Source organism: Aspergillus bombycis (genome assembly GCF_001792695.1).
Source record: "Aspergillus bombycis strain NRRL26010 chromosome Unknown contig00050, whole genome shotgun sequence".
NCBI classification, from domain to species: Eukaryota; Fungi; Ascomycota; class Eurotiomycetes; order Eurotiales; family Aspergillaceae; genus Aspergillus; species Aspergillus bombycis.
In genome coordinates this window covers 157,628-182,261 of record NW_019170052.1, presented here as the reverse complement: position 1 = coordinate 182,261, position 24,634 = coordinate 157,628, and the positions used below count along the sequence as shown (strand labels likewise).

Genomic DNA, 24,634 nt, shown 5'->3' with positions numbered 1-24,634 from the left:
CCCACCACCACCAACCAACAATTGATCGTATTCGTCTTTCCCCAATAAGAAACAAAAAAAAAAAACACTCTCACAAAGCAGATGGAAAATAGATCCGAACACCCACAGCATAAAACTCCCCATAAAGGAAAAACAACCAGTTGTTCCCAAGAATGGAATTCCCCTCCCAAAACCGAAAAGACAAAAGAAGAATCCCGCCAAACCAAACCGCCAAACTCAAATCCGCAATGTAAAATACCTGAAGAACCTTAAATTCCCATCATAACAGCCGTGCCAAACTCCCGTGGTTAGTTTAATTACGATCCCTGCCATGAAATTTGTCTGTCTTGAGTCTAATTTAGTCTCTTGGGGGCCGGAAAGAGGAGTACGTAGCCTAAAAACTTAAAAAAAAAGAAAAGAAAGAAAGAGAGAAAAAGAAGGTAGCATTGGAGGATTCTCGTGGTGTTAACCAGTTTAGGATATGCTTGATTGGCTCGGCTCTAGGCTTTAGTACTTTGGATTCACTTTTGGTTTACTTCTGGTTTCGATAGTTCCTTCCTTCCCCCCCTCGTGTTTGGCCGTGTTCGTTGTGTTTGTATGTGTGCGTGCGTACTAGCAGTAGTAGTCTGTAGATAGAAGGACAATCTCTACGACTCGAATTGGGTTTTATCTACTACTGATCTAATCTAAGTTGGGATCTCGGTGATCGTCATTGATGGCGTGCTCGACATCGACCTATGTAGACTAGTCAATAGGTCCACATAATGGTCCTTCGATCTACAGACTGTATGCTGTCGTGGATAGATTTACTTCGTAATTTTCCAAGTCCCTGCGCCACCAGGGTGTTGTGCCTGTCAATTGAACAAAGGTCTGGTAAGTGGTGATAGGCCCTAGAGGTAATGTTAATTAACCATACCCCATTTGCGTCTACGGTGGCGCTAAGCGCACTGTCTTCATAATGGGCTTGGGGGGTTGCTTTTCTTCTCTACCTCTTCTTCTCTCTCGCCGCTCTCGCCTCTCTCTTTCCTTTCTTTCTCACTCAGTGAGGGAGGGTGACTATCTGGAATCATGCAGATACTCCTGAATTTTTCTTAGTGAGCAGGGGTGGAGTTGCCAAGCTACCTAAACACGCATGCACACATTGTGAAGCAGAGAGCAGAGAGTAGAGAGTACTTAGCCCTAACTCATATTCCTTGTGTTAACATTATTTCACGACAAAGGGCCTTCACCCAGTTCAACCCTGGGAAATACTCAGAGACATTCTCTTTAACCACAACTTCGATCCTGGTTTATTGGGTCATTTTGCTGTCTCAGTGCTTGACAATGATGGATAATGCACGGCAACACAACGTCGAATATCGAACTCGGACAAGGCCCGAGATGGCGACTTGAACTCTCTAGTGGGGTGGTCGCATGTTGTATGGTTTTACTACGAGGGATATCGTGTTCTGATATTTCTTTTGAATAAAAGGATTATCAGGTGTAAGTATACAATGACATGGCACCTGGATATCAACTTGACGCCGTGGAATGTTGGTTTTTGCCTCACCTGGGATGATTATTGGTGTGCGGACGAATACCGAACATGCGTCGGATACCGCAGCATATATTAATGCGGGGAAATGGACTATTCTACACATCATACATACTCCTCCAGTCCGGGGTAAAGAGTACTATGCGGAGAGGAAGCGGAGAGTCGTCCAATGGGTGCGATGCAAGCGTTCGGCATTCGTACCGCACCTCCGCATTTCTCCCCTCTTGGCCCTCGGATAACTCTGCGTTGCGACCAGTATATCTTCTCGTGTATCTTACTATTGTCAATTAAGATCATTAATTTTTTTTTTTTTTTTTCATCCTCTCCAGGCATATCATATACTATAATAAACATGACGAGGCAGTTGACTCCCGGTGCTCGCCTGCAGGGCAAGGTGGCTATTGTTACTGGTATGTTCCTATCCTATAATTCGTGGCATGGGATGCGTATCGCTAATGATGATCTAGGTGGTGGTTCGGGCTTTGGTGCGGCGATTGCCCGTCGATTCGGCGAGGAGGGGGCTAAGGTGATTATTACCGATATCAATGCTGAGGGAGGACAAAAAGTCGCTGCTCAGAATCCGGAAAGTCTGGTCTTTCAACAGATGGATGTCACCAAGGCAGAGGATTGGACGACCGTCATGGATTTGGCGTTTTCAAGATTCGGAAGATTGGATATCCTGGTGAACAATGCCGGGATAACGTATCGGAACAAGGTATATGGATCAAGACTAAAATAATGGCTGAGACTCGTTTGCTGATTCGCAGTAGCCAACGGCCGAAGTCACCGAAGAAGAATGGGAGCGTGTCTTCAACGTGAATGTTAAAGGAATCTTCCTGGGCTCGAAGGCCTTGGTGACCCGCTTAATGCAACAGGGTCAGGGCGGTTCGATGATCAATATTTCGTCTACTGGTGCATCGCGGCCACGGCCAGGGTTGGTCTGGTACAATGCCTCGAAGGGGGCGGTTTCGAATGTAGGATCTCCAGTTCTTTGGCCCCGCTGGCTTTTGCGCAAGCCTGGCTGTTGGTTAACTCGAACAGGCTACGAAAGGTCTCGCAGCTGAGTATGGTCCTCACAATATCCGCGTCAATACCGTTAGCCCCCTTCTATCAGGAACAGGCCTGTTTTCCATGTTCACCGGTATGCCTGATACGCCTGAAAACCGGGAGAAGTTCATCGGAAATGTGCCGCTGGGCCGATTGACAGACCCCGATGATGTTGCAAACATGTGTCTATACTTGGCTAGCGATGAGGGTAGTTTCATAAACGGAGCAGAGATGATTGTCGATGGAGGGAAGTGTATCTAGTTAGAACCCCCGTCCTCTGTTGGTATCTCAGTGAATAGTTATTCCTGGGCACTCAACCCTGTGGTATACATGTTGAAAAGTGTAACAAGCACGGACGTCGGGAGGTGCTACATGCTGTGTCAATGTTAGAGCATACATCGGCGCCAAAATACGGCACATATACAATTTCAAGGCCATGCAGAAGGGTCAAACAGTGATAGATCCTCCTCTAAAAGCCCCAACATATGTTGATTTCCCGAGAACCAGCTGCCCAATGTAGTCGGGGGCATAGTGTTCTGGAATGCTTGTCCTTCAGCTCCTTCGCCCAAGCCTTGAGGGATAGGTCCCGGCACGGGAACAGGACCATTCCATCGAATATCACCGGCTTCAGGCTGTGTAGGCGCCAAGCCAAGAGCACTAAGATAAACATCGAATTCTTGGCCTACGGACGCCAGGTCTTCGTTCTCTTGCGTCTGAGCCTGCGCCTTTGCCTCGACATATAGTCTCGCAACGTTGCTGAGGACCTGGCAGAGCCGGTGCATTTTCGCAATCGCCTCCGACAACGAACAGTTGGGCTGGAGCGAATTGACAAAATCCTCCAGTCGTATCAGGTCTGAATAGGACGTTGATTCAATCACATGGCAAAACAGCACGATAAATGGCACGAACGGCGAGTACATTATCGTCCTGGATATATAATCAGCTATCCGTAAAACCCTCAAAATAAAAATGATTTGTCCAAACCGTACCAGTGTAAGTACGAGCACTTGACTTCATTACTTCGATTACCTTCCTCCATCATCGTCATGCAACTTTGATGTAGTTCCAGTGTCACTCGTGCTGTCTCGATGCATTCGTCTATGAATGTGCTGCGACTATCCTCAGCCGCAGGGATAGCTCTGTATATTAGGGTCAACACGGACAGGCGGCAGACTTCATCCGACTTGAGATAAATCTCGTCAAGCGCAGAGATATTAGAGAATTTGGGGCTAGCCTTCTGTCTAGTCTCAGCCTTGTGCGAATACAATGTAACAGCATAGTCCACTTGGGAGAACATACCTTAAATGGCTCTTCAACGTTCATTTTCATCTCTGCTGCCAACTGACGGGCATATGATGCCCTTTCGTTTGCAGGTTTACGCAGGGCAGCAGGGCTGTAGAGCATCTCATACACTTTACCCTGGATTCTGGCCAGATTAATCCACAGCGGATAGATAGTTCTCCACGGCTCAAAATCTCCAAGAAGTTCACATGATGAAGGTAATGAAATGTCATAATCCTGTATGGATGAGGCGCGGCCGAGCCGCAGCGAAAGGGCTTTCTCTGTGACATAAACTGACCAAAATAGACGGCGCTTATTTTGCTTAACGGCAAAGCTGTCATTCTCCATTGATGAAGCTCGGTGATAACCGAGCGTCTGGCACAGCCGGAATGCGGTTGATGTCAACGCCAAACCTAAGGAGGGCTTCGAAATTTCAATTGCGTGAATAGCCTAGATGATCAGTATCTCCAGCAGAGCACCTGTCGAGCACAAACTTACACCCATGCTAAGCGCTTCTATTGACTCCATCGTTGCAGGCGTCAAAAGACTCAGGTTCGCTAGACCTGTCTCCAGGTTAACCCGACAAAGGTTGTGATATTTGTCATAAATTTCTCGCTTTGTGGAATCACTTTCTGAAAAGCTAAATTCACTAAAGAGGTACACCAAGCATGCATTCACCACGATAAATGTAGCGTCGGAGTATTCCTCGGTGGCAAAGTACACCTGGCGACACTTCTCAATAAGACTGTCTTCTGTTATAAAAGGGAAAAACCCTAGCAAGATAGTTGCAGATTCCTCTGTCGATAACTAGTTAGAATTCACCACTAGCTATGGGAGGACATGGCCTATGGTACCTTTGATACGACGTAACAGCGGCAAGACAACCTGTACAGGAGGCATGTTCAGATTCCGCAGTCCTGATCTCGGTATAGCTTTTTGGTTGGGGAAGCGAACATCGCGTGAGGAAGGATGAGCCTGATGGTCCTGCATGGTGACAAGCTGCTTGAGCGTTGAAAGGGCAGTGTTGATCGTTGGACTGGATAGTTGCAGCGCGCTGCGCGAGACTGCTGTCTCCAGAAACTGACTCGCATAAGCCGAATGGGCTGCAAGAGATGAATTACCCTCGAACGCAGGGCCAGATTCGTGTTGGTCTAGTGTGGCGTTGATGTCCGACGCAAGTCCAGAAGCAGACGGAGTCATCTGTCTTGAATCTGGAGTTGCATGGAAGCAGGTCTCGGCAGGAGTACTGGACGTAATAGTAGCCTTCACGTCACGAAGGACTTGTTCGATGCTGGACAGGCGATCTTCGATTAAATCAATTTTCTTTTCACTGGGGAAGTCAGAACGGTTCCACTTTTGACTGCGTTCGACAGGCCTACTATTGATCGGAGATTAGGACTCGTCTCCGTGGCTCGCGAGGCTTTTGACCTGCGCCTGTAGTGCGACAGACAATCTGCGAACTACGGCAATTAGAGCAGGGCGACCGTTTGTCACATCGTATCTAACCGGCATGATCCATTAGTTCGGCTCTAAGCCTATAGACTTCTACCATTTGCCAACGCAGTATACCTTTCTAAGACGGCATTGGTCACACTGGACTGTTAGTCTGATTATGCTAGGTAGGAAGTACTATGCAAGCGGTCAAACACTCACTGCACGCCGAATGGGAAGAGACTCCCTGCTATCACTCTCGGGGCCCTCGGGCTCCATTTTTGGGCGTCAATTAGTCGGATGTAACCGAAGAAGGATACTAATTGTATACGAGTAATACTGGGACTGCTTGGAAAAAGGTCATGACCGAGGGGTCTGCTGGGGAAGTCAAATACCGTTCCGGATTCCGCGGAACCCGAGCGGAACCAGAAGGCAACTACAAAACGTGCAGATACTGTTACATTCTTAGTACTGCACAATAGGTCGGTCTAGCCGACTGTATCCTGCCTGAGGTTATTAATACGGGGTACGGAGTACTCTTATTAACTACTACTTTGTATAGACCGTCCACAACTCCATAAGTAATCTACACATTCGAAAGCTCGTCCGCTATCAATTACTAAAAAGGAGCGTACCCCTCCCTAAGCACAAAACTCTTTGGGAGACATTACTCGGCCTAATATGAAGCCTACGATTGCCGGAAATCACAATAAGATAGTGTAATCGTAGATAGTCTGATATTGAGGACTCTAAAGACGCGTTCTACTCATGTTCTATCTCAGAATCTAAGTGCATACCCGCTCCTGACCTTTCACCGTCAACATCACTATAGCTATCGCTATCTGTGACCAGATATTTGTCAAGGTCCTCTGGATTGATGTTTTCTAGCTTTTTCTTTTTAATCACGGATTTCTTGTTGCGCCACCTTTCGGTTTGTTCCCCTTCGCTCCATCCTTGATATTCCTAGTAGAGTGTCGAATGGCTAGGTTAGGTTAATGAGGCAAGTTATGCCTAACCCCGCTAGGTTCAAATAGTTGAGTTGTATCTGATCGTTATCTGATTCGCTTTCAGGCAGCATTCTGGCCTTCTTCTCTCGCTAGATCTCTTTGGTGTATCTGTGTTCAATTCAAGCCAGTTGTCTGATGACACGATTAGTGATGATGTGGAAGTCTTATGTGCAGTGAGATGTGAAGATGGGAGAGAGGGAAAAAAGAGTGTTGAAGGAGGGGATAGGATAGCTGCAACGAGATACCAGTGAGATGGAGATAAATAAATGATAAAGCTGCTTCGTCCCAGTGACTTAAAGTAATAAGCATAGCCAGATAGGGGTTGAAACGTACGAGAAACAAATGCGTAACCAGGAAAATTTATCGACAAAGATCCACCAATCTCACTTTTTAATACCGATGACGGCCAGATTCCTTGGACTCTCGCTATAATCGAACACGGGCTCAACCCAACAGTCCTTCACACTGTCATGTTCACGCAGGAATTGCCACCGGTCAACCACGATAATGGCCTCGACCAGAGAGCAACTATAGGCCATTAAGCTCCAAACGATGCTGAGGTACTTTTTCGTGTGTCGGTACTTTTCCGCGTAGTCATTTAGCTCCTCCTCGGTAATATCGGCCATGCCTGCTTTCACCTTCTCGCCGTTATGAGCATCCCGGCTGAGCTTCACCACGGCAGCGCGAGCATATGCAGGAAAGGAAGCGAAAGCGGACTTTCGCAAGGAGCCGACAATGAGAGGATTTCCCGCTTCACTGGAGTCCAGAGACTCAGCGCCGTACAATTCTTTCGGGATGGAAGGCTTCGCCACAACCCCACGGTCTACCAAGACTCTCTGGAGGAGAGACCGATAGAAGTGCCGGGTGAAGAAGTTCTCGCTGTCCTCCCTGCCCCAGTTGTAGGGTGCCTGAAGGGACATCGACCTTGCCGTAATGTTCAGCTTCACGCCTCTTCCGCTGTCATGCTCATAGTCTTCCAGACGTTTCGACATTGGAAAGCCATGGGGATCATACGCGATGGCATCCTTGGTCAGGCGAGGGTGTGTGGTTCGAAGAATAGGAAGTTTGTATGTAGCAGGGCCGAGTCGTTCGGTCACCAGGTTATAGCAGCAACCAATCATGGCAATGGCTTTCACGGACGGGTTTAGAACCAGAGATTGAACGCCATGATGAAGAAGATTTCCGCAGGAATGTAAGGAAATAACCATTACTTGGGCATCATTCGGTCTCCCATTGCTTTCCTGCTCGGCGTTCATTGAGCTTTCGGTGGGCGCAACAGGCGGCGGCTCAATCACATCCTTTATGATAGGCTCCAGATACCCATTCTTAATATCGTGTTCAATATAATCCATCGTACCTCTCGGCTGGTTGGACTCCTGTTTCTTAGCCGCCAAGGCCATTGCTTTCTTCTTAGGATCGTTCTTATGCGGAGCCGAGCCAATCTCATCGGGCGCGATACTGATGTCACGGAAGACATTTATCATCGCAACGTCCTCCTCGTCCACGTCTTGCTTTGCGCTGTCATCCGTTGTTACAGCCTCCGTTCCTTCGGACTCGCGGGCGGAAGTATTCTCGTTTATCGGCCCAGGTCTCTCTGGTTCCTCGCAATCTTTACAGGCGGCCTTCTTATTATATAGTCTAATCTCTTTCTTCTCCTTTAGTTTCGCAAATATATCAAAACCCTTCGCTCCATTGATGAATTGATGTTTTCTTTCAATAGCAACAATGTGCCGATTATACGGAGGACTAGCAAGCGTCCGTCCAAGATAGCTTTGACCCGACCCAAAATCCACAACGTGGGTTATGTTCTCACCCCGCTGCTCGTCCACTGTTGCGCACAGGGAATCGACATATCTCGAAAAGTGTGCTACCTCATGGTACTTCTTGACATTCATTCCCACTGCAATGTGTTTCGGTATCGTTGGTTTCCCAGGTTGTGGGGGCCGGAAATCTCTACCCAAACTAAGACGTCGGATCTGCTGGAGGTACTCTAAGAGATCTGTCGGAGGTAAGGGAGCTCCCCTCCATTCCTGTCGTGCACTCGGATTGCCTCCATCTGCCGCTAGGTCCCTGCTCTGATCTAAGAGCGGCCGGAGATCTTCCCACAGGAACAAGTCGAGAAGATCCTGAATATCATGGTGTTCAAAGAACGCTCGCCAATGCTCCGGAAGAAGCGACGTATAGAGATCCGGTTCGCGCGTCAGAAAGTCTAAGATATGCACGCCGCCGCAAAGGTGGCGGAAGATGTCGGATGAGGTAGCAAAGGACAGGAGGGCGTCGACGTAGGCATCGGGATCAGTCCACTCTTCAGTGAGTGGAAGAGTTTTAGGTCGTGGCATGCGTTCGTTCGACCGTCACCGAACCCGAAAAGGAAAACAGGGAACAAGTGAAAAATAGCGCAACCCGAAAGCACTAAAGAGGGTATAACGAATGAGAAACGGTCTATAAAAAGAAAGTCGAGGAAGTCACAAGGAATGTTGAGGGCGGCGAAGATCACAGAATAATTCCAGAATTTTTTTTTTTCTTTTGGTAGAGGGGTAAAAAGGGGGACGAATTTGGTTTAGGCCCGTTGCGAGCTCCACCACCGCGGATCTGCGGAATCCAGAGTATGGGGTATGGAGAGCAGGAGTGGAGGTCGTTTCTGAGTTCTCACCCAACTCGACACCATCGGGAATCCTCCTGACACCACGGTGGGCTCCTGAACTCCCCTGAAAACCCGATCACTTGCTTGGTTGGATTCTGGTGCATAATGACGAAGCCCACAGTGACAGCACTGGAAGCCAGACTATTGGCGATAGTGGCACATGAGACCTGCTGATCTTTACTTTTAGGTCAACGCTGGTGCGCTGCTATCCTATATTAAACAACCACTAACATCAAATCACTCGGGACTAAGAATGGAGTTGCCCGACCGGTTTCGGATTTTAGCATATATAGGAAGTGAACAAAACTGTGTTGGCAGCTAGGAAGGCTCGCGATAGGTTATTTCGCTCTGCCATCTCATAAACGTGACCGTTCTGCGCTCACTGAAGAAAGGAGATATCCCAACCCAGGCAAGGGGTGCCACCACGTATGATATACTCCTCTCTATTCATTTATTGTCTCCTGCATCCTGCAGGCTCAGCCTCGCGATCTGCGAAATTACAACAGGCACGCAGATGATTCTCTGTCAACGCGTCACACCGTCGAGAGCTTAAGTATCTCTATGCGGCAATTATATTCCCCTTGCTGTTAAGAAAATATAAGCATTTGATTCCTCGGCGTAAGTTAATGGTCGATATCTGAAATTGTCAAGCGAACTCAGCTAGAGCACGGAGCATTTACAGAATTATGGTGAGTAAACATGATGGCTTAGATTGTGTTGTTCTGTAGTTTACCATAGAGATTCCCAAGTACTTACTGATCCACCTTATATCCACCTAGTTGATAATTTCGAAGACGAAGCAGAAACAAAGGCCCTTAGGCTCCATTCCCGATGTGCTTTTTCAGATCATTATCAATGGAGATATTAGTGCAGTATTGACCCTCTGCTTGGTAAACAAGGCAACCTATGAAGCTATCAAATTGCTTGAACCACACATTTGCCGATGGTTAATGCGCTGCCATGGCATCAGCACATTTGACCCTGTGCTCACTTTGAACCCACGGACGGGTGAACAGAGGACACTGACGGTACACAATCTGTCGGGTTTTCTTGAGCGCCAGGTCATTGCACACAAGCTGGCGTGCCAGATTGTCCCCTCAGTATGGGGCCCCTTCTCAGACGAGGAAAGCCCAAAAATGAATTATCAGGCAGAGCACCAGCTCGTTCAGCGACTAGAGCGAGGGCTGTACGTGCTTTTCCACATGGCTGATATTGCCCGCGACACATACAAAACAAAACAAAAGATAAACCCTCTGATTCCGGACGTTACCGGCCGCCTATTGGTGCTTACTAGGATGCTAGAAGAGTACCACGAGATCCCGCGAAACAAGCGTCGTCTGACGTCCTTTCAAGAGTATGCCAGCCACGCTTATACAGTCTTAAAGTGGGGCTATAGAGAAGTAGACATCGGCAGGAGACGACTCAAATTCAGAGGCTACCTTGATGAGCAGACAGAGATTGATTTCCACACCACACTCCGAATGCTGCGGGAGCTTACGGAAAGGATGCTTCTCCGACACGGTCCCAGAGACTGGCATCGGGATGCGAGAAACGAATACAGCGTGACCTCGTGGTTTCTGCTGAAGCAATCGCCACGATCCCTAGCAAAGCTTCTCCTAAGCCCTCAGGACGAATGCTGTGGTCTGGAGGAGAAAGCTTCTGATTCCAGTGTAAGAAAATGTCATTTCTCAGACCCACTGGATGATTACTGGAAAGCTTGGAAGAATGTCCCAGAGTTGGGCTGCCGGACCTGTGACTGCAAGCGACAAGTGAAAAGCTGGAGTGTGAAACCAGCATTGATTGATGATCGAGGCCGACAATACAACCGCGCTGCGGAGAAGTATTTGAAAGACATGTGGACTCAAAGAAACGTTGGCCTTCACCAAGTTTGTACAATGGGCTATTTCAATATTGTTTTATAATGACTAGATGAGCGAGAATCAGTTTCCTATACCAGATTGAAAAATATATGAACCGAGAGTTAATGAAGTGATGGTCATTCAGAGCTGTAACGCAAGGGTTTAGATAGACCCCACCGCCTTCCCATAGCACCGCCCCGGCTTACCGCTTCTACCACCGCCTAGCATCTACCTAGAATGTCCTCGAAGTCCAGAACAAGGTCATCACTCACAGGCTCCCGGTTCTTCGAGGCTACAAGAAATACCGTTCGATCACTAGTGCTTGAAATGATCTTTTCATAGCAATAGTACTGTGATATTATAACCATGGATCACGCCGATCCATTCCTCCATGTTCAAGCGTCCGTTTCCCTAGTCTTTCCCCCTTTGGCCAAGTAGCACGACCAGCTAACCCTGCACAGAGACGTCCTTGCGACGCTGCAAACGACGAGACCTCTCTTCTCGTCATATCTACGCATCAGGTCTCTCGCCAAATCCCCGTCCAACCCCGAGCTTCAGCAAGCACGGTCGGAGCTGGAAACGACGCTGACCGAACTCACTACGGATTTGGATGATCTTGTTGAGAGTGTCCGTGCAATCGAACAAGATCCATACCGGTATGGCTTAGAGTTAGAAGAAGTTCAGCGCCGGCGAAAGTTGGTGGAAGATGTGGGTGGAGAGATTGAGCAAATGAGAGAGGAATTGCAAAAAGCCGTGACTAGTTCTGCGGCAACTGGCAGTGCTACTGGCAATTTGTCTTCGGGACTACCTAATCCATCAGACTTTGATAATGTCCTGTCCCCGTCGGCGGATGATAGAGGGGATGACTACTATGCCGCTCTCGAACAGCAACGGCAGACGGAACTGATGCACGAGCAAGACGAACAGTTAGATGGCGTCTTTCGCACTGTTGGCAACTTGCGGCAACAGGCCGACGATATGGGGAGGGAACTAGAGGAGCAAGCGGTCATGATAGGAGAGGTTGATACATTAGCCGACCGAGTAGGGGGCAAGTTACAAAGTGGAATGTCAAAGATTAAGTATATCGTGAGAAAGAACGAAGGTAAGTATGACTTCACCGTCTCGTCGCCCCCTCCGTCCTGTTATTATTTGCTTTTGATATCAAGGCTAACTGAATATTACATAGATACAATGTCCTCGTTTTGCATTGCCGTTCTCATTTTCGTGCTTGTCCTATTATTAATCCTGCTCATCGCCCTGTAAGAAACCAAGCAAAGAAGTTCAAAATACAAATCCTCGTGCGAATCGGTCGGTCAAAAAGAAGATTTCACAGGCTTACACCTTGGTCTTCTTCTTGGGGCGTGTGTCTTCCTCGTCGTCTTCATCTTCCTCATCTTCGTCTTCGTCTTCAAGATCACCCTCGAGCTCCTCGATATCCATCCCCTCATCACGATCTTGACACCGTTAGACTATCTATTCCAAAGATTTTATGGGAACAACATACTGAATAGTTCGAGAGCATGGGGCCACAAATCGTCGGCAATGGCGATAGCAAGCTGCTCTCCGTCTGGGAAGACCTCGATATCTTCGAATTCTTCGTCCTCCTCTTCCTCCTCTTCCTCAACTGTCTCTCCTTTCGACAACTGAGCAAAGCGCTCGTCAGCTTGCTTAGTAGCGGCCTTCGACTCCTCTGCAGTCACATCGTTACCCCGGTAGCCGAAGAAGGCGAAGAAGCTTGCGCCTGCGGGGCTGAGGGGGAAATCCTCGTCCTCATCTTCCTCCTGGTCGGCAGTGGTTTCCAGTTCAACAATCTTGTTCTTCAGCTTCTCCAACTCCGGGAGCTTCTTGCGGTCCTTTCCACCCTTCTCGGCCTCGGCCAGATCGCAAGCCGCATCGAGCAAACCCTTGGTGAGATCCATGTCCTTCTTCCACTGAATACGAACGGGCTCTGAGACAAGACCCTCCCAGGACTTGGTCTTTCCATCGGCGGTCTTGACGGACCTCCTGCGCCAGTAGAGCTCCTTGATGAGCTTCTCGTTCTCGAAGAATTGGTTTTCCTCGCCAGTGCGGAACTCGAAGGTCAAACGAATGCTGCGAGGCTCACCCTGGCCTTGCTCATTGAGCTCGAATCGGTCCACCTTCAGGTTCTTGAGGGTAGAGCCTAGAGCGGCCGCGTCAGGGGTCATGATGTACTGGTCGATCTCGCTGGGGGCATTGGCGAAGACGCGAACCCAGAAGTTCTCCTTGATCTCATCGTTTCCGTTGACGAAGGCATCGCGCTCGTTGTACCAATCACGCATCTTCAGGGTGTTGTCGCGAACTGCTAGAATTAGTTATACTGCACAGCGCTCGATGCGATCGATGCCAAACTTACGGCAATCGACGTCAATGCGAGAGCGCTTCTCTTCGAGGAAAGACATCTTCTTCAATTGCGCCTCGGTGGGCTCGGATCCCTGGAGGCGATCCAGCAACGAAGCTCCAAAGTCGGTGGACATGATGGCGATGAAGACCTAAGCTCGGTCGAATAAAACTGGCGAGAAAAGGGGTAAGAGCAGCTTGGAAGATACGATTCGGGAGGCAATTCTATGCGAAACCCGAGGGGAAAAAAGGGGGGGAGGAGATGATTGTAGAGTTAGGGGAGATAGATGGGGAAGACGCGATCAGAAATTTTTAAATTCTTCAAAAACTTTACTCCGCGCAGACGGACTATCGCAATTGCGCTCCCGCCTGGACTCGGCGTCTCAGGCCCAGTCACCTGCTCACACTAACGCTGTCCGGCAGCAAGCAACCTTCCGCCAATCAGGAGCTGTCGGCCATGGTTCCGTTCCCATCCATCATCATCATTAATGTCATGCCTTGTCAGTCTGTATTCATCATGTACATACATACTACTAGTAGTCTCTAGACCCAGCATCTACAGTACGCTCAGATGAAACAAGACAATGAGAATACTATATATAGCACAAAGCATCATTGCCATACAAAAATAGTATACATAGAAAAATCGGTATCACAGAGAAAACCGATGCCGTCCTATCGATAAATGCCCGATTCAATGCGTCCCGATCTATATCCCCATGATAATAAGCACTCAGCTCCCTCAGAGAAGTACCACTCCTTCCATACTAACAACCACTAGCAATGTCACCCTGGAACATTTAATACCGGCTCCATTCAATGCGTGATCTATATCCAACCTCAGACCAACCACTATTCCTCTAGTACTCTACTACCTAGCTACTACTAGTAGTAAACAATCCCTCTCGCCCAGAACAGGTCAAGACCAATCATAGGATGAATAGTAGAAATCCATCCATAAAGGCCCAGACAAGGTCACGTTGCTTTTTTTTTTGTTTTCTTTTTTGCTCCCCGATAAGCAAGGCTATACTTTAGGCTAAGTGGTTAGACTCTGCGCTCGTTGGCCTCTAAATTTACTGGTGACGTCGGAGTTTTAATTGAACTCCGGGTCTTTTCGCTGATAAAACTCAAGGGGAGATTGCCTAGGATCTTGCTAAATGCGGGGAGATAAGGGATCCGGGGGGGTTTTCTTTGCTTTTTCTGCCCTCCCTTTAGGTTGAAGAGGATTTGCGTTAGTTTATTTTGACTTCACCCGTCGTTCGTAGGTGGATTCTTGGTCGCAATGAGGTTTGCCATCGTCAATTCGCGGTATTAGCCATTCTCTCTATGAAGCATGCTAATCAACCTCCCCGCTGCTGCCTTGCAAGACGGGATCATCGTGCACAAGACACTGGAACACACACATACACACACATATCACACTTCTCTCACATCCAATCAGATCAGAGATGGATTATAAATTTCAAATCATCAAACAGCCGCCGGTGTGAGTCGTAACACACGAGGGGAATAAGTAAAGTAGACGGGTAATCAAAGGTATGAAAGAAAAAGAAATATAGCCAATCAATCAACTTTTGTGGCGGACGGGCCACTGGTCATCATGCTGCATGTCGTGACGTGCGTTTCATCCAACCGTACCGTTCCAATCAAAACAAACCATTACTTTTTTTCTGTCTTCTCGTCCGAGGTAAGATAAGAGCTGTGGAAGCTTTTCTTTTTGTTTCCCCGCTCCATTAGGATACTTTTCCTCAACGATAAGACCCAGGCCGATTCGCCGTTAATGCTATTAATAAAAGGAAAACAAGGGGTGACAGGGAGAGGCGTAAAACAGAAGGAGGAGGGGAGAGCGAAAGGGGCATGCGAGCATATCGGACCAATCGTGGCGTGTTCCGATAACGTCAGAAAGCCGCGATGTCTGTGCGACTGCCCCCTAAACCGGTTGGAGTGTATCTGACCGAGAGAAGCATCTCCCGGTTACAGCATCCAGTCCAATCCATTGGCCTCCTCTTCGACCGGAAAAACCTCACGCGCATATTCTTCCATATCGCGCCAGCCCTCCCACAGGTGCCGAGCCTCGTCGGTGACTCTCAGCGATACGACTCCTCCGGGACCCTGCATCATGCCGGCGCCGCGCCTTTCCCATTGGCCGGGCCCAAGCCCTTGGGGGAACCTGCTGCAGGACGGGAGAATTCGGGCTGCGGGAAGTAAGGCGCATTGCAGCGACCAAAGACCTCCTCGATCGCCTCCAGCTGTTCTCGGTATCCGGGCGGGATATTCACCTTGACCTCGACCTTGGACACATGAACGTAGTGGCACGGGCGATTTAAGGCTCGCGAGAATGCTGCGCACACTTGGTTGGGGGAAAGGGTTTCAAATGTCAGGGCAATCCTATGCCATTCTTAGCCTCGCACGCACGGCGGATTGTGTCTGCTTCGCAAGGGAAAAACTTACCGGTGACCGTGCCATTTCTTGGGGCCATCCTTGAAAATCTGTAGCAGAGCCGGGCCAACATCATGTTCCGCATCCAACCATGGCAACGGCGTGTCCGGGTCGAATGGCGCATGCCATTCGAAGCTCCCATCGGGCATGAGTTCCATTTGGAAAAGCGGGTATGGTAGACTGGTGAAGTTGTTGTTGTAGATTCCGGCGTAGACAAAGGTTGCGGGAAGCCCTAGTTGCCGGATATAATTTTCGACGGTGAACTTGGGCGCCCATAACGGTACGGGCAGCCATGGTCCGTAAACTGAGTGATCTGGCATACTGCTGTAGATATAGTGTTGAATGGTTCCAGCCCGTTTGGCCGCATCAGCGAGCGCACGTCCGATTGCGACCTCGTCGCCTGATTGTGACGTCGTATTGATGAAGGCCAGATTTGCCCCTTGAAAGAGGGCGTCCATCAGGGGGACATTATCAGTCAAAGGACCTTGGAACAAGGTGACATTTGGCAGACTCTCCAACTCCTCCGCAATGATGCCTTTGAGCGAATGAATCTGAGCTCGTACATGATGGCCGACGGCGGAAGCGACGCGGATAAGGGAAGCGGCCTGGCGGCCTGTCGCGTTCACGACAGCAATAGTCTTCTGTTGTGTCATTCGGGGCGGTACTGAGGAAGGAGGGGGGCGAGAAGGAAAGAGGGGAGAAGAAGCGCGGGGAGACGGAGATGCCGTATGCGAGAACAACTTGGAAAGCCCCTCCAACGGTTTGTTTTTAAAAGGAAGAGAAGATATGCGGGGTAGAAAAGGACGCAGGTCGAAAGACGAGCAGTTGACCGCGAGAGAGAAGCCAATGAAGAAGAAGGCGGCTCCGACAGAAAATCTGGAGTAAGTCTGGTGGGATCAGGAGCACGAGTTGATTTACACGCTTAGTATTATTATCACGAGGGGCCGGCCGTTTAGGTTAGTCGTCGGACGAGATGGGGCACAATTTAGTAGTATCAGGTTCCCAAGTCCTCAGTGGGGTTTCGGTCTGCGCTGCTGAACTTGGTCCCTAATTGTGCTTTGTCGATTGAGCGCAATTTAATGCCGCAATCGATTTCTTGAATGGTGCAATTATTTTTTTTTCCTTTCTCTTTTGATAGTGATAGCGGATCGCTGAGTTGGAGACAAAGGTTGATTGATAGAAGCTGATGGTCGTTGCTTTGAGATGCCGCAATCCACAGGGGGTGTGAAATGTGGTGCCTTTTTCCTTTTCCTTTTTTCTTTTTTTTTTTGTTGGTTCCAATTAATTGTTGGCTCGCAAGGTATTTTCTCTTAGTTAATGGCCCCGGACCAGATGGATAAGGGCTTCGGAATGCTCTCCTTCCACTGGCAATGCTTCCGGTGGACTTCCCCGCCAGTGACTAAAATAATTATCAAGGGGTTCGCAATCAGAAAGAGAAAAAGAGGTGATCGCAGAGGATCTGATTCAGTGCGCGGGTCTGATTGACAAAAAAAAGAAAAAAGAAAAAAAATTCACAACGACAGGCAGGGAAGGTGGATCGGTCCAAGGAACGGTTCCGAGATTCGCGCCCACAATAAGTATACCCCTTCAAGAGGATAGGAACGCAGGTGTCGCAAGAGAGAGGGCTTAATCGATGGTGCAATTGACCATGAACCTTGGGAGGAAGTTGTCTTCTCTTATTATTCTCGATCAAGGTCAAGCCCGAGGGGAAACGAAACCGATGTATGTAAAGGTATAAGTAGGCACGGGCAAGTATGTCATATGGACGAATGGAGACATCCCAATGGACGAGCAGTCCTATGAGGTCCCCAACTAAACCACTAGCTGACTGGTCTGGATTAAGATCGTCTGGGGTTGTTGGTAAGAAAATAATAGGGAGTAAGACTAGTCAGGAAAAATTCAAAAAATTCAAAAAATTCAAAAACAAAAAAAGAAAAAAAAAAAAAAGGACTCCGTCCGATTTGGAGTCCGAGGAGGAGAATCACCCACTGTGGTTCATATCGAGTAATGAGAAACAGTCATGGAAACAACGGGTTTTGCCCACAAGTCTCAACGTGGATAATTTATCCAGTTTAATTTTCTCGTTTTGATTTTGATTTTTTTTATGTCCTATTACATATCATTGCTTTATTTTATTTATTTAGTTAGTTATTTGATTTTTCTTTTTCCTTTTCTACGGTTCGTCTGTATAGGCCTACCTGATCGTATATCCTCAACACCCGTGACCCTTACTTTGATAGGAACCGGTGGCATTTCCAAGGAACTTGAAATAGAACCTCCCAAGGTCTCGACCGGGTTTGATCACCGGACAACTAAGACTGCACAGACGAAGTCGCCAGAAACATCCATAACTCCATAACTCCGCCCCTCGCGCAGCCATTGACCGTCTTTCCTTTACGTAACTCGGGATGCAGGCTGGATTGTATCGGATGCTTTAACACGTCGCCGGGTCGATCTAGTGATCACGGCCTTTGATATACGGTGTTTACATTCGGTAGTTGATTGCTTGATCCTAGGTTGACTGACGCAATAATATCTGTTCTTAATTATCTAGACCGATTGATATGTAGTCGAAGTGTACATTGCACATATACATTGAGACGTGTATACGATGCATACTCAAACGTTCGTCAACTGAACGAATGTTTGCACAACCGTACCTCGCACTAAAAACCGCCTGCACTGTAGTTTCCCTGCTGGTTTGAGGGCGGGGAAAAAGTAACTCGGGAGGCGTCTCCGGTTACATGCTCGATCCAGTATAGAACGGGTCAGTGAGCACGTTAGAGAGTGCCTCCTGTTCGAGATTCACAATCACATCTCCGATTCTCATTCCGGATGTAATATTGTCGAATCGAATATATCCTTATTCCCTGTCTGCCCGAGTACACTACGAATAAAACGGGGCAACTCAACTGACATACTCCGTACACTGGGTCTATACAAGATATTCGCAGTGGGGCCCTTGCTGAAACCAAGTATTGGCCCTCTCTCGTCGTCCATCACGCCCACGTTCCTTGAACGGTGCCAGACTCGGCCACCGCTCCCGACTCGGTCTGTGCTGTCCTTTGTTGGTATTACCTCGCCAAGAAGTCACTACACCCGCCGTCATCGTACCTTCTGGGTCTCTCTCAGCCGAAAGACGGTCGAAGCTTTGCCCAGTAATTTACCGCTAGGATACGAGCACATGACCACTTTGTTGCCTGTGAAGCAGTACCGTTGATATGGTTGGATCGATAAGATCTCCTCAGCACATTTAATACAGAGTAGACTCGGCTTCTCCTCCGTAGAATGTATAACCTGCCTTGTAGGGTAACGTCTCATGGCTTCGAATCGGAGAGTGCCGTTCTCACCCCGCAATTTATTGCCTTGGATCAACCTAGTAGTGCGTGCTTTGCTTGCAGGTCGGCCTTTGCGCTCAGGCTCTTCTCTTTTCTCCGCGGGTATGACACCAAAGGATCACCTCACCTGATCTCGATGAAATTTGTTGAACAACAGGCGTTATATATGATATGATCTGAATTGGCGTAGTTGTCTTTGTTTGGAACGGTTTCTTATCTCAGACTAGTGCTTATTTCTACTCTTGTGATTCTTCTTGGGATCTAGACAAAAATTAATTCCTCGGGCATCAATCAGGCTTGCGCTTGTTTTTTTGTTTTTGTTTTTGGTGAATTTTTTTTTTAATCTATCGAGCTGAATCAAGCATGTTGTCTCGTGATCGGTCGCGCCCACATCCTTGATTAATTACGGCGCCGATCCGGCCATCACTCGCTCGGCCAGTCGCTCCTCTCCTGCTTCTTCCATTTCGCGGTCACTGACCTCCCGCGGTCCAATCCCCGCCAATCCCCAGACTCCCGGTCTGCGTCGCGCGAGTAATTGTGCCGCGGTCCGTTCATCCGAGTGCAAATGTGCGCCGGACTTGCGCAGCAACATAACATGCTCCGATAAGCCTGCGTTGGCCGCCAGGAACAGTGGTGTGCGGTTGTTGCGATTCCGAATGTGGACGGAGCCACCCTGCATCAGCAGAAAACGCAGGATGGGGAGTGATGGCGATGTCGCGGCCAGATGCTAAAGGTCTTTGTTAATTGACAGGTAACGAAGGGGGCAATGGACGAAGCAAGGGTATCTTACGACCGGAGTATTGCCGGAGTAATCGGCATCGTTCAAAAGGTAGTGATTTTCGAGTCTCAGGATCTCTTCGACTCGTGCGAGATCTCCCTGGGCGACGGCATAGCCCAAGATGGTAAGTGCCTGGACACGCTCGGTGAGAGCGCCGTCTGGATGGCGGAAGACGGGTTGCGAAACCTCCGTCAATTCTCCTCGGAGTGATTTCGACATGTCCCGTGCCACGGACTCCGGGGTTGCATCTGGCAGACCAAGGAGATATGCCAATTTTGTCAGGGCGGCTTCCGTAGTCAAGTCGAGACCTGCGACAACACCAGCTCGAGACAAGCTCATGCCGGTGGCATATACCGGGCTAACGCTGCCTGTCAAACCTGCTCAGAGTCAGAGTTGAACGGTCCCATCGCGTGAGATTAGGGGGTCTTAGGCATCTTACACTGGGTAACGTTGACAATCACAATCCCTCGCTTGATGGCGTCCGCAAGCACTTTAATCAAAGCGTTATCTTGACCGTGTGGTGCGTTACCAGCTCCGAAGGTCTCTAAAACCAAACCACGGAGTCCTTCTAGTCTCAGCACCGCGTCAATCATTTCTGGCTTGATACCAGGGAATATACGAAGACAAGCGACATGGGTGGTATCTAGATGTGTCTGAATGCTGAAATGCTCGATGCCCTTTGGCCGATTCACCAACTCCCAGTTGACATTAGTGCGCATCGAAGTGGTTACAGCCAATGGTGTGCAATTCGGAGAATCGAACGCAGCAAAATCACTGGCCGCCACCTTGCTCGACCGGTTACCACGGAATAGTCGGTTGTTGAAGTACAAACACACTTCAGGGATCATGAAGTGGCCAGCCACAACCAGGGACCCCAGAAGGTTGTCTGTCGCATCATTCTGAAGCTCCAGCATTGGAGCCTGGGATCCCGTGAGAATTACGGTTTTTCCCAGATTTTGCAGCATGAAACTGAGTGCGGAGCTAGTGTACGCCAAACTATCTGTACCGTGAAGGATGACGAATGCGTCAAAAAGTGTGTAGTTCCTCTCGACGGTTCGCGCAATTTCTGCCCAGCCTTTGGCGTCGATAGAGCTGCTGTCCAACAGCTCCTCAAATTCAAACACCGTATATCTTACTCGGCGGTTGTACGCAGTCTGTGGTGTCCGTAGACTTTGATGGCCCTTGATCTGGCCTGTGTTATCAACAACAACATCCATCATGGTCGAAGGAGAGCCATCATTGAAAGTAGGCACTGGGGCCAGGCATTGCTCTTGAAACCCTCGTGCTGGTATAAACCCTGATGGCGACGGTCGCATACAGATGGTACCTCCGGTCATAATGATAAGGACCCTCGCTTCAGGGAGTTGAGGTTCTAACTGTTGTTCAGTCATCTCATGAATGATACCGTCCATAATTGCCATGATGACAGCAAGAACTTCAAACTCGCCAGGTCCTTGACCACCCTACAATGATGCGCAGAATAACGCGCAGACTGAGAACTGGTTGGAGTAGCGAAACAGCGATAAAAATCGTTGTCTCTTCTTTGCTCTTTAATACGTTTCGTTGAAGCTGTGCGATGCGACCCAGTGGACTCTGATAGTAGGCCGAGTCAGCAAACAGATAAGCCTCCGGACGTGGGGCAGTGACCTTGCGAATTGAAACGAGCGCTTTTATAAGATTCTTATAAAATGCCGTGGAGAGATAACATTCATAGTCTTCGCAGCCGCCTCTACCCCAACGCATCGAGGGTTCAATTTGGAGAAGCAAGACTCCGATCAACGGCTACCCAGTATTCTATTACGTACAGCAGCACACGATTCGGCGAGCGGCTTCAAATCCTGAAAGCGTTTGGGTGGGAAAATTTCGGGCGCACACAAGATCGAATTTAACTGGTGGATCACAGACGGAGTCCCGTCAACTTAAACACGCACAAGACCCACAAAGCAAGAGGAGGCTTTTTTCTCTCTCTCATTTATTTTTATTTTTATTTTTTTACTTTCGTATCTGTCTGAGACAAGGAGTAGTGAGCGAAACCTGTATTGAAAGCCTGGATCAAGGTAGCCATTGACACAATTCATTGGTATTAATGGAACTGCCGAGTATTGCCCACATATGGCACACGTGGTGCATTTTGCGTCAACAAAAGACACCAGAGCATTAATTATAGTCTGTTCTACCGGTATCATGTAAAAAAACATGGAAAAGGTCCCATTGATATCATGCAATTAGCTGCCATGGTCAATGTGTCTGAGTATAATTCCACCCATCTCGATCGTATGACTTATCTGTGATGTTATTAAGCAAATTCCATACCATATAAAGAACAACAATTCTCAAGCACTCCAATGGATCCAATGGATACAAACCTCACTCGGCCAGAAGCGGCATAGCCAACAGTCACATGGCAGTCGCATCTCACTACTAGTAGTACTTCACCTGCGTTCACTTGCTTTCATCAGTCTTTACAAAATTCCAAGTCTCGGATTACAACTCAACAGATATGGTTATTGAACTTTTTGAATTTTTTTGTTTGTAAAGGCCATCGACTCCTATGCTTCAGGGTATCGTCGTCTTATGTACAACTCCCGACTCCACATAGAGTTTCTCTGTTCTCAAGCAATGATCCTCTCGCTGGCATTGTCAAAACGCCCTCATTTCGCTGTGAACAAATCATGAAAACGCTTGCAAATCATAAAAATAATATATACGTGCAGAATGGAGGGGTAGAGAAGTGAAGTGTGGGATAATCAATATCCACCTTTACTCTGAGTCTTCGGACGCGCCATGGCCCTCAACAGCGCTGACACTACCTTTATATACGCGTCTGCCGCGAATGAACCAATCGCAAAGAACAATGAAAATCACAACACCATATACAGCCGAGACATAGTTCATGTCTGTGAGGAAAGTCAGCGGAAATGTCCGATCAGGTTTGTTGGGGGTAAGAAAGACTTACTGCCTGTGTTTACTGGCATAGTTGATGGGAAGGAGTACATAATAAGACAGAAGACGGTCCATAGGATGGTGACAATGTTGGCGAAGGCACCCCATTTTCCAAGCCAGAAGGGTCCGTGCTTGATGTTGTCACGACCGCGATACCAGAGGCATAGGATGGGACAGGAGTACGAGATATATAGTAGGGTGATACAGGCGGTCACCATACTGTTGAAAGCGGTAGAGGAGCCGAGATAGAGTAGTCCGAGAACAGCAACAATAAAGCTGCTGGCGTTGTGGGCGTTCAGAGGCACATCCAGGGTGTGGTTGACCTGAGCGAGCCACTTGTGTCCTGGGATACCACGGTCACGAGCAAAAGCCCAGCAGAGGCGAGACTGCCAAGTGTGGCACGCAATCAGACATCCCATTCCGGTGACGAGCAACAATGTCTCCAACACAATGGCACCGGGCACATTGTCAAGCGCTTGGTAGTAAAGCTCCAAGATTGGAACCCCAGTGGCTGTGTTCAGAAGCTTGTTAAGGTCATTCAGACTGAAGAACATGGAGATACAGTAGAACCAAGACGTGACGAAGCCAATCCCAACGGTGGCCATAATAGCGATGGGGATGTTCTTCTCAGGCTGTGGTACCTCCTCCGCAAGGTGGGTCGCAGAGTCCAAACAGGCAAAGATCCAGTTTGGATTGATCAGCCCAACAATAAAAGCCATACCGTCCGACTTCCACCCAGTGGAATTGACGAAATGACCGAACACATATGCTCCACTGGCATGAGTCTTGGCACAGGCGGGCACTGTAACCAAAATCACGAAGAAAGAGAGTAGCGAGATGTAAAGGGTGACCTTTGCAACTGCAGGCAACGTTTTACCCCAACAGTTGAAGAGGTAACAAAAGAAGTTGATGAGCTGATAAGCTACCACAGTATGCCATGGCTCCGGAACACTATTATCTTTGAGTCAGCACTACACACAATCGGATGGATCTAGAAGGAAGATTAGGGCTTCCAGAGCATACAAATCAGGATGGCCAAGTTGCCACATTCCTACTCCAGCGGACCCAAGACTGAGCGCGACACTAGCACAGGCGAAAATGGCACCAGCATACCCAAACCAGCCGGTGAAATAGGATGCGAACCGTGCATATTTCTTAGGCGCAAGTTCATTGGCCCAAAAATATTGACCACCGGCATTGGGCATGGAGCTGGCCAGTTCGGAAAGCGAGGCTCCCACACAGGTTGAAATGAAACCGATCCAGATCAATCCGTAAACGATAAGGACCGTGCCTCCAGAACTGATACCAGTGATCAAGGATGCAGAGATACCGAACCAGGAATTGGACATACAAAACGCAATACCAACAAGTGAGAGTATTGAGAAATTGCGCTGCAAATCCTGTGTGTATCCCATCTCGGCCAATCTGAGTGCGTCAGAATCATCAGCTCCTGACGCATTCTCACTCTTGGATGCCGGGTTCACATTCGGCTTCTTTTCTATGTCGAAGTCGGCCATTGTAGCGGTTGATTACAATGGGTGTCAGTATACGGAAATGGTGCAAAAGGGCAACACAGTGTTCGAATGAGGGATACCGAGTCGGCTGCCGTGTTGCAATGTTACCGCGTGGGAGTACCTAGATCGGATGGTCTAATTGAATCAATTATAACCACGGTTGCATATGGGCTTATGGATTCGTTCAGGGCCTGGTTCGAACGGTGACGGGGCTGCTGTTGGACAGGTTCGCTGCTGTTGGGGTTACTTCGGGTTCGAAGTCGGGTTCTGGTGATGTTACTGCTGGTCAGGTTGGCTGCTGTTGGCAGACTTCCTGCGGGTCCAAAAGTCGCGAATGGGTTGTCGAGTCTGTCGTCGGATTCGAGAAACCGCTGGGTGATTGTCGCACACGGAGGGATGACTGCACCTATCGGTACGGCGATACAAGATACGGAACAGCCGAAGCGATCAGTATTACAGAATTCAATCTGTTGTTTTTCGTT

At 48.6% G+C, this 24,634-nt stretch overlaps 9 protein-coding genes across 9 annotated transcripts; 3 read left to right on the top strand and 6 right to left on the bottom strand.

Annotated features, from left to right (window-relative positions):
• Nucleotides 1-1,865: 1,865 nt before the first annotated feature.
• ABOM_006204 (SDR family oxidoreductase) lies at nt 1,866-2,821 on the top strand (the record flags this gene model as incomplete). Its single annotated transcript, XM_022533333.1, has 4 exons — nt 1,866-1,923; nt 1,981-2,228; nt 2,284-2,487; nt 2,555-2,821. The coding sequence occupies 4 exons, from the start codon at nt 1,866-1,868 to the stop codon at nt 2,819-2,821; spliced, it is 777 nt and encodes a 258-aa protein (XP_022388544.1).
• Nucleotides 2,822-2,988: 167 nt separating this feature from the next.
• On the bottom strand, nt 2,989-5,551 carry ABOM_006203 (putative C6 transcription factor; the record flags this gene model as incomplete). The annotated part of the gene is made up of 8 exons (XM_022533332.1): nt 2,989-3,487; nt 3,550-3,812; nt 3,860-4,291; nt 4,340-4,638; nt 4,696-5,171; nt 5,221-5,342; nt 5,411-5,434; nt 5,495-5,551. The coding sequence occupies 8 exons, from the start codon at nt 5,549-5,551 to the stop codon at nt 2,989-2,991; spliced, it is 2,172 nt and encodes a 723-aa protein (XP_022388545.1).
• Nucleotides 5,552-6,662: 1,111 nt separating this feature from the next.
• On the bottom strand, nt 6,663-8,618 carry ABOM_006202 (uncharacterized protein; the record flags this gene model as incomplete). The annotated part of the gene is made up of 1 exon (XM_022533331.1): nt 6,663-8,618. One exon carries the CDS (start codon nt 8,616-8,618, stop codon nt 6,663-6,665), a length of 1,956 nt encoding a protein of 651 aa, XP_022388533.1.
• Nucleotides 8,619-9,873: 1,255 nt separating this feature from the next.
• Nucleotides 9,874-10,845, top strand: ABOM_006201 (SNARE domain protein; the record flags this gene model as incomplete). The annotated part of the gene is made up of 1 exon (XM_022533330.1): nt 9,874-10,845. One exon carries the CDS (start codon nt 9,874-9,876, stop codon nt 10,843-10,845), a length of 972 nt encoding a protein of 323 aa, XP_022388546.1.
• Nucleotides 10,846-11,148: 303 nt separating this feature from the next.
• On the top strand, nt 11,149-12,045 carry ABOM_006200 (SNARE domain protein; the record flags this gene model as incomplete). Its single annotated transcript, XM_022533329.1, has 3 exons — nt 11,149-11,183; nt 11,244-11,884; nt 11,969-12,045. 3 exons carry the CDS (start codon nt 11,149-11,151, stop codon nt 12,043-12,045), a joined length of 753 nt encoding a protein of 250 aa, XP_022388547.1.
• Nucleotides 12,046-12,117: 72 nt separating this feature from the next.
• Nucleotides 12,118-13,277, bottom strand: ABOM_006199 (histone chaperone napB; the record flags this gene model as incomplete). Its single annotated transcript, XM_022533328.1, has 3 exons — nt 12,118-12,236; nt 12,287-13,102; nt 13,157-13,277. The coding sequence occupies 3 exons, from the start codon at nt 13,275-13,277 to the stop codon at nt 12,118-12,120; spliced, it is 1,056 nt and encodes a 351-aa protein (XP_022388550.1).
• Nucleotides 13,278-15,257: 1,980 nt separating this feature from the next.
• ABOM_006198 (NmrA family NAD(P)-binding protein) lies at nt 15,258-16,319 on the bottom strand (the record flags this gene model as incomplete). The annotated part of the gene is made up of 2 exons (XM_022533327.1): nt 15,258-15,528; nt 15,592-16,319. Coding segments are annotated over 2 exons (999 nt in total), but the record flags the coding sequence as incomplete, so codon positions are not given.
• A 3,001-nt stretch (nt 16,320-19,320) lies between these two features.
• ABOM_006197 (putative lysophospholipase) lies at nt 19,321-21,116 on the bottom strand (the record flags this gene model as incomplete). The annotated part of the gene is made up of 3 exons (XM_022533326.1): nt 19,321-19,644; nt 19,708-20,072; nt 20,135-21,116. The coding sequence occupies 3 exons, from the start codon at nt 21,114-21,116 to the stop codon at nt 19,321-19,323; spliced, it is 1,671 nt and encodes a 556-aa protein (XP_022388503.1).
• A 1,339-nt stretch (nt 21,117-22,455) lies between these two features.
• On the bottom strand, nt 22,456-24,155 carry ABOM_006196 (putative choline transport protein Ctr; the record flags this gene model as incomplete). Its single annotated transcript, XM_022533325.1, has 3 exons — nt 22,456-22,592; nt 22,652-23,589; nt 23,662-24,155. 3 exons carry the CDS (start codon nt 24,153-24,155, stop codon nt 22,456-22,458), a joined length of 1,569 nt encoding a protein of 522 aa, XP_022388504.1.
• Between the last annotated feature and the right edge of the window lie 479 nt (nt 24,156-24,634).